Raw genomic sequence first — 12,542 nt, 5'->3', positions numbered from 1 at the left:
ACCATATAGTAGTAGGTGACAAAAAAGAAAGAAAAACGACTCCATATGAATCTCATTCTCGTAACGTTAACATAAATCTCAGTTTACCAATCCATTGTTCCCATTGCGCTCGTGAAGTTTCTAGACATAGCAATCTCCGATAACCCAACCAGGTCGATATTATTTACAATTTAGTAGGCAGTTAAGTAAATCGGAGAGACTTGCTTCATGAACACCGAGTCTCCTCAGTCGCTATCACTTAGACTATCCCTCCGTCGGCTACGGGCTCCATCGCGGCGGTAGCCCTTGCTGAGACCGGGGATTGGGTGGTGGTAGCTGACAGTACCGATATCTTGTTCTTCGGTGTCAACGTTTGAGTACTGGTAGTCTGAACGTGCTTGCGAGTTCGAGGAGAAGTCAAGGGGTTCGGTGTAGTGGCTGCGAGACTCGCGCTTACGCGGACTGCTCTGGCGAGAAGAGGAGGTCGGGGGTGCGCGACGACGTTCGCGGCGGCGGTTGTGTCGGCGGGCTGATGGTCCACGGATCATACGTTCGGTTGTGGTTTGGCTCATGGTCTCTTCCGTGCCGGGGACAAAGGAGAAATCTCGCTTCTGATGGGAAGGGCGAGAAGGCTCATAGGCATAGTCGCGGACTTCGCTCATTTCGCTCTGGTTGTAGTGCGTGGGTGGGTTGGAGGTGTCGTAGTCGCTACCGTAGTATGTGCCATCTGCTTCGCGGTTGATGCCACCAATCTGAGCAGGCTTTTCCTTGCGGTAGGCACGGACATCCTCGTCCGCCTCACCTTCATACTTCTCGTGTCTGCGCTTGCGGCGGAATTTATCGCGAAGGTTGCGCTTGCGTCTTGGTTCTTTCTCGGTGATCGTAGTAGCAGTGTCGCTGTATCCCGGAGCCGTGTCGGCCACGGTGTACCCATCGTCGCTGTAGCCTTTCCCAACCACGCTACCTCCACCTAACTTTGTGCTCCTTGTGGCATTACTAAGGGTTCTCCCATCGGGACCCTTTCGCCGCAGAACAGTTGACTTATAATCTTCCCAATCACCCTTCCTCCAAACGAATCCGCCGTCCTTTGCCCAGAAGAAGAACCAAATGGATGCTAGGACAAGAGCTGCTCCCAAAATAGCGAACAAGGCATACAACCCACGCATGTTTATGCTGCTGGGGTCGATCGCACCTTGTCCTGGTCGGTACGTTCTGTCCGCATCACGTGCGACCAGTGTATGTGTTTTGTCCACTTGAGTAGTTGGTGTCACAGCGAGATCGCCCTCAAGTTCTCGTGGGGAGTGCTGATGGATACCGTCGAGAATGGATCGACCAAGAATGCTGGGGAACCACCCCGCCTGCTGGACTGGCGGCATGGTTGCTAGAGCCGTCAAGAGCACGCAGCCCAAGACGAGTCTCCGGAAGGTCACTTAACGGCAAAATCCCAACAATTACTCCTCTTGACAAGAAAAGATTCGTATCGAGAAGCAGATTGCGCGGTGTTGTTCGCGATCTCCAGCCGATCGGTATACTCGGGTAAATAGAAGGTGCAGCTAAAGGCAAAGCAGTCGAGGGTTAGGTCAGTAAGTCGAACAATGAAGAAATTCCAGGTTCGAAAATGAAGATATTACCAAAAGAAGAGAGAATGCAGTCAGGAAGGCATCGAGAGATCGGGTCCCAGCCCGAAAATGCGGTGGTTGGAGGAAATGGAGAGGCTGGGAATGACGCTCTTTTGTTTGGGTTGGCGCCGTGGCCGGGGTAACAGGCTGACTCAGCTGTCTTATCGGCCACGCTAACCCGATCTGGATCTACGGCCCTTCCTTCCCCCGCCGATTCAAGACGAAGGACGATTCAGGGTATTTCTTCGCTTCCAGCCACGAGGCCGTGGTAGCTAATCGAGATCCCCGAGGCCGCTAGTTTTGAATATCCGGTTTCAACCCAGCTAAAGAATCCATACTCGGATTAGCTTCGTACAGCATTATAGGCCTTGATGGCTAAAATTGAAACACACAAGCAGTCTACGTCGGAGCATTTTGATGCCAATGCGTGTTAGGATTTGGGACAGTTAAAAACCCAAACAACGTGCTGCGGGCGGTGTTGGACAAGTTGCACTGCGCACATATTATATTAAGCTTAGTTTGGCGAGAAGAGGACTCGTCAAGCCATCAGTGGGGTTGTTATCGCTGGGCAAACTTTATCTATGTAACACATACTCGGTCAGAGACTTTGACAGCAATGGAGATAATCAGGTTAATTTCATAGTCTCTGAAGAAGCCAGATTCTGGCTGTGTTGTGTCCTCAGGCAGTTGAGGCTTGACGGCGTGAGAGCAGGGTTCCTGTGCGACGGATGCGACTGTCGCAGCGGGTAAAATCACTGCATCGAGATCTCGCGCTCGACGTTGTTGAGTGGCAAATTGGCAGACACTACAGGGCCGTGACTCACATCGACACCTGTCTGGTGGGCATTGGGTAGGAATTTAGCATGCGGGAAGGCAGGACCATGGGGCAGGCTCCATCATCAAGCGCGCAGTGTGCGGAATGGGAGAAGGGGAGTACTCTGATTGAGTCCTCCATATCTAGACAATCCATAGCTTGGTAGATATATCAATTGATAGGATAGAATGACGTAAAGTCAAGTGCGAAACAGACGATTATCAGCCTCAGACAGACCCCGCCATGGTGAGGACCTGGAGGGGTCAGGTTGGGAACTTCGCACAGTCATGAGTCACCTCAAACGACTCCAGAGTCCAGAGGCACTGCATCAGAAACTGTGGCACTGGTGGGATCTCACTCCTGAGGGAGGTAAAAACATTTTCATACGCCACGGGGGGAAGCTGCCGCGGGATCCAACTGACGAGTGGATGGCCAGCATTCCCTGTCATGAATCGCACCAAGTGGGCGAATGGAGGGCCGATCCGACTCCGTTGCGACCATTACAAGCAGCTTGTCGGGTGGAAATTTTCTAGCGCTCTTCTCAGACTTCTATGGGGCTCCGTTCAGTTCACCGAATTGTCCTCCACTTCGCTCATTGATCCAAACGGGAGCCAAACGCAGAGGAGGCAGATGCTATTGGGCCGCAACAGCAGTCGGCCGGCCGTCGTGCATGTCTTTGGGCAGCCAGCACGACGGGGCAATAATACCGGTACGGTAAGTGGCGTAAGTGTTGCGAACCTGGTCTGACGATGTTGACTGTTGAGCTGGCGGGCAGGAAAAAAGAAACAGGATGGATGAAGTTGAGCTTAGAATGGGGCCGGAGTAAATAAAAGACAGTTCCATGGATTGTTCCATCTGCGATCCACGGCTTCCGGTTGATCCAGCGGGGTTGCCCTGTTATTTCCACACCTCTCACCGCTTGATTCTCCTCGTCCTCTTGTCCACTACTGGTGAATGAATAATCCGGATGAACCCTCTCCTTATGTGGTCTTGTATTCTGTAGACCGTGCAGTCAGACGTGCATTCATATCTCCGAGAATTTTCTGGAGACGCAGTTTCCTTGCATATCGCGTCAACCTTCTCCTCATTCTCCAATCTATATGAAAGTACTATGTCGAGTCCGAGCTCGTCGCATGTTGTTCCATACTATCATGTTTGGGTCTAAGGTGTTTTGGCGTAATGACGTTACTGGGGAGCTCGATGAGGGCCATCGCGTCGCATGTTGAGGTGTAGTATCATGGATGTTCCCTCTTCGCTTCCCTGCTTGTAAGCAGGAAGCTCCGCTTCCACGAAACTCGAAGCGAATGCGGAGTATAAACTCCGCTCTCTGTCTCGAGTCGTCACATGTTGGAATCATGAGCCAGAGCACGAGCCGTCGTGTAGAGTTTCACAATCGCCATAGCGTTCTGCTCCCCGGATGGACTACCATTCGAGCAGTCGCTGATCCTATATGCCTTGGTCTCACAAAAACGCTCAAAACTCGCGAGCTTTCGCAAGGGCCCATTGATGAAACCACAACCGAGAAGTTGTGGATAAACTGGAATGCGTTTCGTGAATGAACAGACACTCTCTCAGCCCCCGAGTCGAGTCTGAGTATCCATCATCTCCGCGACGCGAGCGCGCGATTGAAGCTTCAGGCCCTCCATTATTCCTTCAGAAGGCTGAGTCGGTGACCCCTTGCGTCGCCAGCCCGTGTCTGTGACGGTATGGTCCCTGTCAGATGTATGCTGCGCCGAGTGTAGTAGAGTAATGCCACGCCGATTCAAGTAAGGTCCACATCCTTCTGGGGTATCCTGGCACGTTTGGATCTGTCATTCCCGAGCGGAAAATGAAGAGTGGTATTGATAACTTCAATTTATGAGTCTGCAGCATCTGCTGTTGTCCAAACACGGCGCGTGGTATGACTGCCTATCACCCCAGGAAGACCAGCTGCGATTCGGCCACGACGGTGCGAGCAAGTATATATAGTTAGATAAACACTGCAAGTAATCAGTACGATACACCGACGAATACACTATACAGCAACAAACAATCAGTTAGCGGCAGATCAGGCATTGCGCGGCAGCCACTCGCCTCTCATCCCCACCACCACCATTCGCCCTTCCGGTTTTTGTCGATGGTGCTGTTCCGGCAGGAAAAGTGTGGAAAAGTTGTGGGAAGACGAGGTATTATTCGTCATCCAGAGCAGACTTGCCCGTTTTGCATCTCCGAAACGAGGAAGACGTCCAGCAAGGGGGGGAAGTGCGACGGCATGATCCATGAGAGGGAAAAAAAAAGAATCTTCCGGCTAAGAAATACCAGACGATCCGTTTTCTCGCGACAAGGGCAGCATCATTATCATTATCGCGATTATTATTACTCCGCTGGAGGCAGTTGGGTTGCGATTTAAAACTGGCATCTGCGCGAGCTCACGGCCTTGCCCTGCAGTTTTTCTTCCCCTCTTCTCCGTCCGCCGTCCATCGCTGCCTCACTCTCTCAGCCTCGCCGGCCACTGGTTGGTGATCATCTTCTTATTTACTGCCTCGTTTACCTCTTCAGCCTGATCCGGTCCTCTCTCGTCTTCTCGCATTCTTGCTCCCTCCCATCTCCACACTGGACCCCACCTGGCCCTGTCTGTTCTCTCCGTCAGGCCCAGATCCAAGTCCAACCCCTCCATCAGTCCAACCGTCGTCGGTTACACGCTGCTTGTCTGCATTCACACACTGCAGCAGCCTCTCGAGTTTTTCCTCTTTTGAGGCCTCCACTCACCGTTTGCCAGCCGACTGCTGCAGCGCAAGCGCGCTTCCTTGCTCTTCTTTCCTCTTCGCCCGATCCGTTGGTGGACTCTGGATGCGTTCCTGTCTTGTCTGTTCGCTACCGCCCGCTTCGTCTTTCCACCCACTTCGTCGCTAGTCCTGCGCCAAACTCTCTTGACCAAACACCTCTCTTATTTCGATGGAGATACCGCTATCTATGGACGACGCTGCATCCACTGTTCATCGCTGACAATCAACGATCTAGACGCCGTCATCAATTACGCTACGCCCCAACTAGCTGATCTGCGCCTCCGGGTCCTTTTCTCACCTCGCCAGTTTCCTCAGAGTGTGGGTTGTTGGACCAAGCCAGGAAGCGGGTGAGAGCACCAAGTGGGAAAGGCACAATTCAGTTGGGGGAGAAGGAAAAAAAAAAAAAAAAAGAAAAGGAAAGAAAACCGGGGGAAAATTTTTTCTTTGACTCATTTGGATGAACAGCGGCAGCATTGGCTGCTGTGAGTGACCAAAAACCCCCGAAGCCCTGTCGGGCCAACACGTTTCACGTCATCCACAGTGCCTTCACCAAAGCCAGCACCCCCTCCCGCTTGGGGACCCAACTTGGGCCTTGGCCGCCGCCAAAAAGCCATGTCGAGGAAAGTTCCTCACGCCGCCTTCGTCGAGGAATATGATGAGGAAACTCATGTTAGCCTCCCGGAAACTCGTCAAGTTGCCAACGCCACTGCAAAACGCTCCAAGTCAGACATAAGGAAGCCGGCCAGGGAGCCCTTCGTTGAGGCCGCCAGTGATTCAGGCTACTCGAGTCGCACTGCTGCTACCGTCAACAGCGCCCAATCTGTCCCGCCGGCCCAGAAGCCTCCGGTCCCTCTTAAGGTCGACACCTCGCACAAAAGAACCGAGCTTGAGCGAGTTCGTTCGAGAACGAAAGAACGGCCTAAAGAACGGCCGCGGGATCGCAGTGCTCGTCCATCACGCGACGACAAGATGCACGCGGGGCCTTTTTCGGCTGGATATCCCCCGGTCCACGTTCCACGATCTCCATCACGATCCCAAAGACCTGAGCAGATCTATACTCAACAGTATCCGAGAAGCTATTGGGATACTGACCGTGGCCTATACCATGCGTCAACTCCTGTTGAGCCACGACAACGGGAATACCGGTACCACTCCTCGCAAGGGTCTTCTTACGACTTCCCTCCACCGTCGCCGTCGCCCCACACATCGCGTTACCCCCCATCGGCCGTTGTCCAGGTCTCGCAGAGTAACCGCCCGTCAGGTCGGAGTGCTCGTTCGAATTCCTATCATGCCAACAGTCGCCCCGTGAGCTTTCACGGGATGATGCCGCCCATGAACGGGATGATGTATAGTGGTTCTCCAATGGACCGATACGGCCACGGTCCGCCTCTGTCTTCCTCAGCTTACTCCAATTCTCCGGTGTATCCTCCGGCGCCTCCTTCGCTCTACTCTCAGCAGTCATCTTACTATCCCTTTCCCGGCGCCGCCAGTCCACCTGAATTTCACGAACGTTCATTGTCACGGCCCAGGGAGCAACAGCGTTCGCGTCGTCCGTCTGTTTTCGAGCCTCCCCCAATTGACTATGGTACATCTGAGGAAGAAGAAGAGGAGGACGACGAGGACGTGGAAGAAGAATCCCCGGAACCGACCCCACCTCCCCCACCTCCCGGACCGCCCCGTCAAGCACGACCACGGCTCCCGTCCCATTCCCGTAGCCGTGGCGAGGAAGAGTACTACCAGTACCAATCGATGCCACCGCCACCGGCACCAGCCAAGAGCAGGGCCCCTCCAACCATCATCCAGAAACAGAAACGACCTGAGCTACCACGAAACCCAGCAACCACTGCGTCTGTAATGTCTGAGCGTCGTCCTTCGCGATCTCTTGACATGACGGACCTCCGGGATGTTCTACCCGAGTATGGATACCGCGGGCCAGGCGGACGAACTGTGATCCCTGAGCGGAACCGGAGTCTCAGACGTCCCTCTGTCGCTTATCACGACTCTACCAGACCAGGCGGTCCCCAGGTTGCTGTCGAAAACTCGACTCGGCGACGTCGGCCACCCACGGTGTACAACTACTCCCCGAGTGACGAACTCGAGGAGAAACAACGTGACGTGGAGGAATACCAGGCATCGCAGTCCAGCAAATCCGCAGCCGTCCCGATGTCTCTGAGCGATGCGTTGTTGAAGGCCAAGGCGAATTCCCAGCATGCTGGGAGTGATAGCGGCAGTCAAAAGAGTCGGTCAGCCAGCAGTCGGGGCAGTGGCAGCGATGCTCGCACTCGATCTGGTGGGAGCGGTGTTTTAACTACGACTCGGCCATCTGAAGAGGACGATAACATTACCATGACGATGAATGGGGTCACGATGAGCTTTACGCAAGAGTCTGTGGGAGGCAAGCGCATCAGCGTGCGGACCGGTCAAACTGGAGCTGTTGAGTTGAATATCGAAGGAAAGCGCCCCAAGAAATACTTGACGGGTGGTTCCGAATATACAACCACTAGCAATAACTCCAGGAAAGGCGACCGCAAGTCCGACCGCGCTAGCCGCCGTTCTAGTCGCTCAACGTACACCGGCGGTCGTTACTAGTTGTCTCTGTCGCATCGACACCTGAGCTGTACTGGATAAGAAGCCTGAGCAAGAAGCTAACGGAAGAGGACGGGACTGGCCCATGCGCCGGATTTGTCGAGCTTCCGTGTTTTCTTGGACGGGCTGCGGACAGGGTTACTAGCAAACAGGAAAAGATGCAGAAGAACACGGCTACATTTCATTTGTCCGATTCTCTTTTGGGAACAGCGAAACAAAAAAAGTTTGATGGTTTTGGGTAAAAAAAAAAGACTGGCTTTGGAATAGGAGGCATTCTCGATTTCTGTCCTGAGCACCGACTCGATCATTTCCGCTATGAAAGAAACAGCGGGTTTCAACACAGCGTCTATCATGTTCACATGATTGTATGATTTTTGATGACCTGCCACGACTCGCTTTACGCCTGATGTTTACTCGATGCTCATGTCATGTCATGTTTACTTATGGTTATGGTTATGTTTTACGTCGATGTGATCCATGTTATATCTTTGCATCTGCCTGTATGATTTTCTTCTGGATATCCCAACTGGTTTCTTCATCGTTTGTTTGTGTTGCGTTTTTCCATGCTCTGACAGTCAGCATTGAAGAAATGAGCCAGGATGGCTGGAGGAAAGGATATACCCCTTGTTTCTGTTTCATGTTCGTGATTTTAGCAATTCATGCATCTTTTGCACCTCTTTTTTCTACGACTTCCTTCTCTTCTGCTTCACCTAATTCCCCCATTTGCATTGCTTTGCCTAGCTAGATACCTTGTAGTCGGATGTTATGCTGGCCCAGGCCAAGCGATCCATGTCCGGCGATACCCTCACCTCAACCTCTATCTCTACACTACTACCGCTGTATTTTTTATCTTCAACTTCACTTTTTCTCTGTTCCCTATTCTTATTACTTCCATATAATTGTTGATGTCTTTTCCGACTTTCGACACCAGGTTGATACATACACATACCTAGATAGACTCGAATTTACTGGAACCTTTGGTTTTGGTTTACTTCGTCCCAGGTGGAGGTGACATAGTCTAAATTATATGCCTCTTTACGATGTAGGGGGGGGGGGAAGTCACGATATTGCATAGCTTCTTTTCTATCAGAATGGAGCGTCCGTAGCCGATATATTACAAGATATATTAGAAGGGTATAGTAAATTATACATGTACATATTGTGTTATACAAGGAAGCAGCCTCGAAACAAATCCCGAAAACTTCGAAGTACCCATCGAATTTCACCATCTTGGCCTGCTACCCGCCAGATTCCCGAAATATATAATATAATAACTATAATGGTGTAATGTGGTTGATGTCCGACACCGACTACCCACTTCGTGGCACTCACCAAGTCACCTCAAACACATCCCAGCAAACCCAACAAACCAAAGAAATCTATATATATATTAGAATAGCCCAACTCAGTAGTAGCCTACCTCTTCCTCAAAAACAGTACCACAAACCCGAAAAGGCGGTAGACCGCAATAATCCCAATGAGAATGCCAACCCACTTACCCGTCCGGCCGGTCGCGTACCCGTACTTCTCGAGAACGGCCGTTCCGCGAATCTGACAGTCGCTCGCAAGGTCAGAGGTATACATGCATTCACAGCTGGCACCGCAGGAGTAGATCCGGGAGGCGAATTCGTTGACCATCATTCCTTGGAAGACGTAGGCCTTTTTTTAATGGGGATTAGCTTTTGCAACTTCGAAGTAAGAGCAAGGAAGGGTGTGTACCTGATAGTCAATATAATGAAAGACATATTTCCAGAATGGGTTCAATATAGTAGGCGAGACGAGAAACCCGCCGACGCTCATCCAGAGGCCGTTTGCAAATGCGACGAGGGCGAGTGCGATAACGAAGTTAGGGAATATGGATGTGACAAAGACGACGAGCGATTCGGCGGCGACTAGGTCGAGGAAAAGCCACATGACCCAGGTGAAGAAAGCGGAGGCGTTGGGGCGGAAGTTGGAAAGCCAGTAGGAGACGATGGAGAAGAGGATGGATATTAGGACTGTTGTCGATGTGTTAGAATAGAGGCAGACGTGTGATGTACAGGGGCGTACGTACAGAGAAACGGGAGGCCAATAACGAAGTTTGATATTATGAATGGGAGCGCGCCATATAGTCCATTTGCTCGTTCTTTTGTGAATGTTGCGCGGTCTTCAAGAAATGCTGGGACGTAGGCGACGGCCATGAAGCTCATGAATGCTGATCCGAAAAACTGACACGATGGTTAGTTAAATTGCACTCAAACGGGACGGCCTGGGGCGTACAATTGCATTGATGAACGGCTGAATATGGTCCTGATCTGTTTTTAGACGTATCCAAACAGTGCCCATCATAATTGCCAAACCTGCTTGAGTTAGTATACCCTATATCTTGACTGACTGCGTTTGACGTACCCATATACATGACTATACGGATGCCGTATGCCACAACATCACGATAGCTTTTGATGAACGAGCGATGGAGGAGGGAAAGGGTTATACGAAACAAACCCGGGCGGCTGGTCTCATCCACTGTAATCTTCTTGCTATTCTTTTCAGCGAGCTCCCCACTCTGGCGGACCAGTCCACTACTCTCCGGAGACTGTGCCCATGCAGTCTGGATCTTCGTCACATCGTCCTGCATCGAAGACTTATCGCTCGCGAAGTCAGAGCTGACAATGTCCAGGATAAACTCCGCAGGGTTGGTCTGAGGAGGGACTGGATATCCAATGGTACCGAAGTACGACGGGACGTTCCTGACAGGGCCATAATAGCAGGTTTTGCCGCCGGAAAGAAGCAGTAACTTATCGAAAAGTTGGAATGTCGCTGTGGACGGTTGGTGGATACTCGCTATAATGATGAGCTTCGCAAATTAGCCGCGCTCTAGCTAACAATCTCGTCTTGAGTACGGTAGCCACCTACCTTATTAGCCCTAGCCAATTTCTTGACGTATGAGATAACTTCATAGCTTGCAGTTGAATCCAGCCCGCTAGTGGGCTCATCGAGAAACAGAATCTTCGGACAAGTGATAAGCTGACTGGCGACGCTTACCCGCCTCTTCTGCCCACCGCTGATGCCCTTCCTAATCGGAGTCCCAACTAGTGTTGATGCCTGATTCTGAATTCCGAAAGCCTCGAGAAGCGTCTTGATTCGTGCAACCCGCTCCGTCTTCTTCACAAATCTGAAAACCCCGCCATGTTAGAACTTTCTCAGGTACAAAATTGACTGTGGGTGTACCAATCCATACATACCCCGGTAGCGATAGATCAGCCGCAAACTTCAACGTCTCCTGCACCGTTAACGATCCAATAAGCGCATCCTCCTGCTCAACATAGGATGTAACACGCCCGAAAGTCGCATTATCCATCTCGCCGCCGTTGATATAGCAGTAGCCTGAAGACTTAGCGCCAGACGAGGCAGCCCGGCGCGCGAGGACATTGAGGAGTGTTGTCTTGCCGCAGCCCGAGGGACCCATAAGCGCAACTAATTCCCCTGTGCATTTGTTAGGTATACGTACACCGTCGTGATGGCGCGTTCATTTCGCTCGTGTCTTGCATATGGGTGGAGAGATGGATAAGTAAGTGCAAGGTACGGTACGCACCTTGCTGCACGCTCCCATTGATGTTCTCAATCAGGTTCCGAGGCTGCTTTGTCTGCCGGTCCTTGACCGTGACGGTGAGATCCATCCACGAGAAGTTCTGGACTGAGTGGTTCATGAGAAAGTTGTGACCGTCATTTTGTTCTAGATCGCGGGTGTTCAGCCCGTCACTGGAGGAACTGTATGCCATTGTTTGTTTGCGCGAGGCGGCGCAAGGTCAAAAGGAATTAATAGAATAAATTATAGTATGATAAGTTATTTGTCCTTGGAATCGAAAGCACTCGCAAGTAAACGGACTCGAGTAGAGGACAAACTCCCGAGCCGCGTACTCAAGGACCAGGGCAGGTCCATTTTATCGGTCGTGTAACGGGGACTGGGGCGGGTCTCCGACTCGAGGGAGACTAGCAAACGGCGACATTGGAGCTGGAACCAAAATGGAGCAAGCAATGATCCAGCAGGGCGCGAGGCTCGGAGTCCAGAGGCGTCCGGCAAGGAGGGAGAGGGATGGTGTTTGCCCGCTGAGAGATGGTCCCCGACAGAGAGCCTGAGGCAGCCAGCTCTACTATATCTCGCCCAGTCCCCGTCCGGGCATTCCAAGTTTCTTCAAACGCATTGCTCCTCCCACTCCATGATCCCCGATTTAGAAACTGCTTGATACGAATCAATCCCCCGACTCGCGCGAGGATCACAGTTTGAGATCTATGTTGGGCAAGAGGTTGCATTTCCCTCATTCCGTGTCACCTCAGCCGTTTCAAAGACACAGAAAGCTGAGCCTGACGGACTGGCCGACCAAAGCCACGATAATACTCGCTGGGTTTAATGCTGGCAGGCTGACACGGAAACCAGGATTCCCTTGGCTCGGCCATAATTCCCTTGTCGCATCAGCTGGGGATCTCGTCAGTGCCTAATTGGGTGGTGGTGCATCAGACTAACGCCGCTGCGGACGCCGTGCTCGGGGTTCAACTACAGCCTTGGCCCACAGGTTCGCCGTTAACGATTCAGCGATGACCATCGAGGGAACATGTGGATTCTCCGTGTGGATTAGATGAACTGTTTGCTGTCCGTCAATTAAGTTCTCTCTCGAGCAAGGTTCGAGAGGCTACGGCTGAATGATTTGCCTAGACTACTGTTCCGCCAAGGATCGACTGTTGTGTTGGAATTCGAGAAATCGTGTAATTCAATTTTATGAATTCTAAGAAAAAGATGAA

At 51.8% G+C, this 12,542-nt stretch overlaps 4 protein-coding genes across 4 annotated transcripts; 1 reads left to right on the top strand and 3 right to left on the bottom strand.

Annotated features, from left to right (window-relative positions):
* Positions 1-224: 224 nt before the first annotated feature.
* Positions 225-1,355, bottom strand: ASPSYDRAFT_150852 (uncharacterized protein; the record flags this gene model as incomplete). The annotated part of the gene is made up of 1 exon (XM_040842043.1): positions 225-1,355. One exon carries the CDS (start codon positions 1,353-1,355, stop codon positions 225-227), a length of 1,131 nt encoding a protein of 376 aa, XP_040702938.1.
* A 642-nt stretch (positions 1,356-1,997) lies between these two features.
* ASPSYDRAFT_31746 (uncharacterized protein) lies at positions 1,998-2,568 on the bottom strand (the record flags this gene model as incomplete). The annotated part of the gene is given in 3 exon segments (XM_040844906.1): positions 1,998-2,090; positions 2,193-2,403; positions 2,423-2,568. The coding sequence occupies 3 exon segments, from the start codon at positions 2,566-2,568 to the stop codon at positions 1,998-2,000; spliced, it is 450 nt and encodes a 149-aa protein (XP_040702937.1).
* A 3,221-nt stretch (positions 2,569-5,789) lies between these two features.
* On the top strand, positions 5,790-7,766 carry ASPSYDRAFT_31745 (uncharacterized protein; the record flags this gene model as incomplete). Its single annotated transcript, XM_040844905.1, has 1 exon — positions 5,790-7,766. The coding sequence occupies one exon, from the start codon at positions 5,790-5,792 to the stop codon at positions 7,764-7,766; it is 1,977 nt and encodes a 658-aa protein (XP_040702936.1).
* A 1,319-nt stretch (positions 7,767-9,085) lies between these two features.
* On the bottom strand, positions 9,086-11,629 carry ASPSYDRAFT_999386 (putative ABC transporter). The gene is made up of 8 exons (XM_040853283.1): positions 11,338-11,629; positions 10,988-11,228; positions 10,659-10,917; positions 10,152-10,599; positions 10,023-10,102; positions 9,817-9,970; positions 9,483-9,760; positions 9,086-9,422 (listed from the first exon to the last, which is right to left on the bottom strand). Exons 1-8 carry the CDS (start codon positions 11,522-11,524, stop codon positions 9,180-9,182), a joined length of 1,890 nt encoding a protein of 629 aa, XP_040702935.1. The 5' UTR covers positions 11,525-11,629; the 3' UTR covers positions 9,086-9,179.
* Positions 11,630-12,542: the final 913 nt, after the last annotated feature.

This window comes from Aspergillus sydowii (genome assembly GCF_001890705.1).
Source record: "Aspergillus sydowii CBS 593.65 unplaced genomic scaffold ASPSYscaffold_5, whole genome shotgun sequence".
In the NCBI taxonomy this organism is placed as follows: domain Eukaryota; kingdom Fungi; phylum Ascomycota; class Eurotiomycetes; order Eurotiales; family Aspergillaceae; genus Aspergillus; species Aspergillus sydowii.
This window is presented reverse-complemented; position numbering and strand designations above follow the sequence as displayed.

Bases quoted from the DNA above. Each gene is read 5' to 3' on its own strand.
- ASPSYDRAFT_999386 (XM_040853283.1), bottom strand. From the start codon at position 11,524: ATGGCATACAGTTCCTCCAGTGACGGGCTGAACACCCGCGATCTAGAA. The intron at 9,971-10,022 runs GTACGCCCCAGG...CCATCGTGTCAG, and splicing joins AGCCGTTCATCAATGCAATT to TTTTTCGGATCAGCATTCAT. The intron at 9,761-9,816 runs GTACGTACGCCC...CATCGACAACAG, and splicing joins TATTGGCCTCCCGTTTCTCT to TCCTAATATCCATCCTCTTC.